This window comes from Solanum pennellii, chromosome 7 (assembly GCF_001406875.1).
Source record: "Solanum pennellii chromosome 7, SPENNV200".
NCBI lineage: Eukaryota > Viridiplantae > Streptophyta > Magnoliopsida > Solanales > Solanaceae > Solanum > Solanum pennellii.
Window position 1 is genome coordinate 59,066,855 of NC_028643.1, and position 2,756 is coordinate 59,069,610.

The 2,756-nt window shown below is 37.5% G+C and overlaps 1 protein-coding gene across 1 annotated transcript; it reads right to left on the bottom strand.

Annotated features, from left to right (window-relative positions):
- Positions 1 to 476: 476 nt before the first annotated feature.
- On the bottom strand, positions 477 to 1,825 carry LOC114077868. Its single transcript, XM_027918219.1, has one exon. The coding sequence runs from the start codon at positions 1,780 to 1,782 to the stop codon at positions 640 to 642; it is 1,143 nt and encodes a 380-aa protein (XP_027774020.1). The 5' UTR covers positions 1,783 to 1,825; the 3' UTR covers positions 477 to 639.
- Positions 1,826 to 2,756: the final 931 nt, after the last annotated feature.

Consider the following 2,756-nt stretch of genomic DNA (forward strand, 5'->3'; position numbering starts at 1 on the left):
GTTACAGTACGAGGTTGAGTTAGCAGATATTCATTGTATAATTACTCAAGCGTAAGATTATTCTTTTACTAGCCAATTATTAAAGGAAATCATGATAATGCATCAACTTGTTTCGATAACACCATGCTTTGACTGATTTTTCTCAAGTTCTTCATATTCAAGGCCTTCACAAGAATGTCGCATCATCATATTCTCCCAGATCAAATGAATCTCAAGCTGATTCACAGAGAACCAACCCTTGTCAATTTTCAATACCTTCCAATGAATAACAAGGACCATGTTCACACAACGAAGTTCCCCCTAAAGGTGTGCCATACTCTTACTGTCCCGATTGCTCTAATATTCCCCCAATCTCCAGAACCATAGATTAGTAGTAATTCATGTTGCAGGTGCATCAATGATTGTTAGCTGTGAACCAGGTTCATATGCAGTGTTCCCTAAATTTGCATCATCAAAGATGTTTGATATCATGTCACTTTCTTCAACTTTTTTTTTTTCATCCTTTTCAAGGAATAAACTGTCTCCTTGAAAATCAAAGAGCGAGAGGAAATTTTCTACCATTTTTAGCACATGTTTGGAGCATGCACTATTCATGTACCAAGTTGGCCTTTTCCCTCTCACCTTCACCTGAAACACTAGTCAAAGATTAGTCTTGGGAACCCAGATTAGCTTGGGCCCCTTTATGTGAGTAAAAGGATGAATAAGATTTCTTCTAGCCCATAAAGGCAAATAAGAAAACCTTTTATTTGGAGCATTTTTATTTCGAACCAGGTTCTTAGCCGTATCAGTCTTTTCCTTTTTGGTGAACTTAACATTTTTCTGAAAAGCCTCAAATAAAGCTTTACATTGATTCTTTAAATGACCTGAGTTTCCACAATGAGTGCATAAACTTTTAGACATGTGAATAGTGTGTGACACAAGATTATTCTGTTTTTTAAAACCTATCCCACTTCGACTAGTGGTTTGCTTTTCTTGAATCTGAGTTAAAATTTCAGAGGACCTGGTCCATCTAAGATTTCTTTCCAGATCCAGTTTGGTATGATCAAGATTTTCTTGTAACAACCTATTCCTTTCTGTTAAAGCTTGATATTTTATGGTTAACAATTTTATTTTTTCTTCTAGAGCTAATTGAAGTTCACTAGCAGAGTTTTTGCCCTTGTGACTTAACTCTGAGATTTTAATCTGTTCTTTTAATTTATTTTGAAGAAAGTGATTGTGTTTCTCAAGATTGTCATTGACTTCTCTTAAAGATGCATAGTTTTCCATCACTTGTTCTCTTTCAGAATTGACAGACTGATATGCATCTATAAGAGTACTCAATAAAGACTCTAGTTCCTTTTTAGAATATGATTCAATATTTACTTTGATGTGATGAAAACTTACCTTGCTTTGTTTGTCATCTTCTTCATCATCTTCAGAATCTGTTTCAGCAATGAGTGCAAGAAAATCATATTTATTTGATTGTTCTATTGCAAGTAGTGACTGGTTTTCGAACCCTCCATCCTCAAATTCTTCTTCAGATAAGTCCCCCATAGCGGCAAAGGCTCTTCTCGTTGAAAGATCCGCTTCTTGATTGGTCATTCTTCTGTTTGTGGGAATGTACTTATCATTCTTGATGTCTTTGACCTTCTCAAAGTTTGCCTTTTTCTGCTCTAAAGCCCAAAGTGGACAGAATTTGATGAAGTGATCTGGGCTCCCACATTTATGACAAACCTGGTCTTTAGTGTTTTCAGATGGTTTTTGAGAAGTTTTCTTTTGAAAGGTCTGCCCTCTCTTTAGCATTCTGGTGAACCTTTTGGTTATGAGGGCAATATTTTCATCTTCAAAATCATCTGATGCATTTTTATTTAGAACCAGGTTCCTTTCCTTCCTTTTTCCTCCAATTTCCTTTTCTTGGTTTTTCTTGAGTTCGTATGTGATGAGATTACCAATCAACTCATCCATGGCCAGTGAGTCTAGGTCGCGGGCTTCAGTGATAGCCTCGACTTTACTTTCCCAAGTTTCAGGAAGGACACTCAAGAGTTTCCTTACTGCCTTTCCATTAGGAACTATCTCTCCCAAGGAGTACATCTCATTAATGATGGAGGTGAACCTGGTGTGCATATCTTGAATAGTCTCCCCTTCTGCCATCCTGAACAGCTCATATTGCCTGTTCAAGTTATCAATTTTGGACTTCTTGACTTGCGTTGTTCCTTCATGAGCTGTTTGTAGTGTTTCCCATATGGCTTTGGCATCTTGACAGGACGAGATTCGATTGTATTCGTCTGGTCCTATGCCACAGATCAAAATTTTCTTGGCTTTGGCATTGTTTTGGATTGCAAGCTTGTCTTCAACATTCCATTCTTTTCTTTCCTTTGGGATTTTGGTGATTCCATCAGTTGCGGTTTTCATAGGTATGGTTGGGCCATCTAGAATTACTCCCCATAGATCAGGGTTTTCGCCAATAAGATGGTCCATCATACGATTTTTCCACCATCCATAATATTTGCCATTGAACAGTGGTGGTCGTGTTTGTGAAGCTCCCTCTTGTGGGGTAGGTGGTGCTGCCATTGAGTCTTTTCAAGGTGTGAATCTTTTAACGAAAAGACCTGCTCTGATACCAATTGAAGAAACCTTACCCCAGAACACGAACCAGGTTCGTGTAAGTTGCTTTTAAGTAAAGACAGAGTAAAGACACAAACACTTACTGAATTAAAAACCTTCCTCACTCAAGGAAGGAAAAACCTCGTTTTATTAATTCAACTATAAGATTTTGT

What these genes read in the sequence shown, in the direction of transcription:
- LOC114077868 (XM_027918219.1), bottom strand. Translation starts at nt 1,782, where the DNA reads ATGCTAAAGAGAGGGCAGACCTTTCAAAAGAAAACTTCTCAAAAACCA.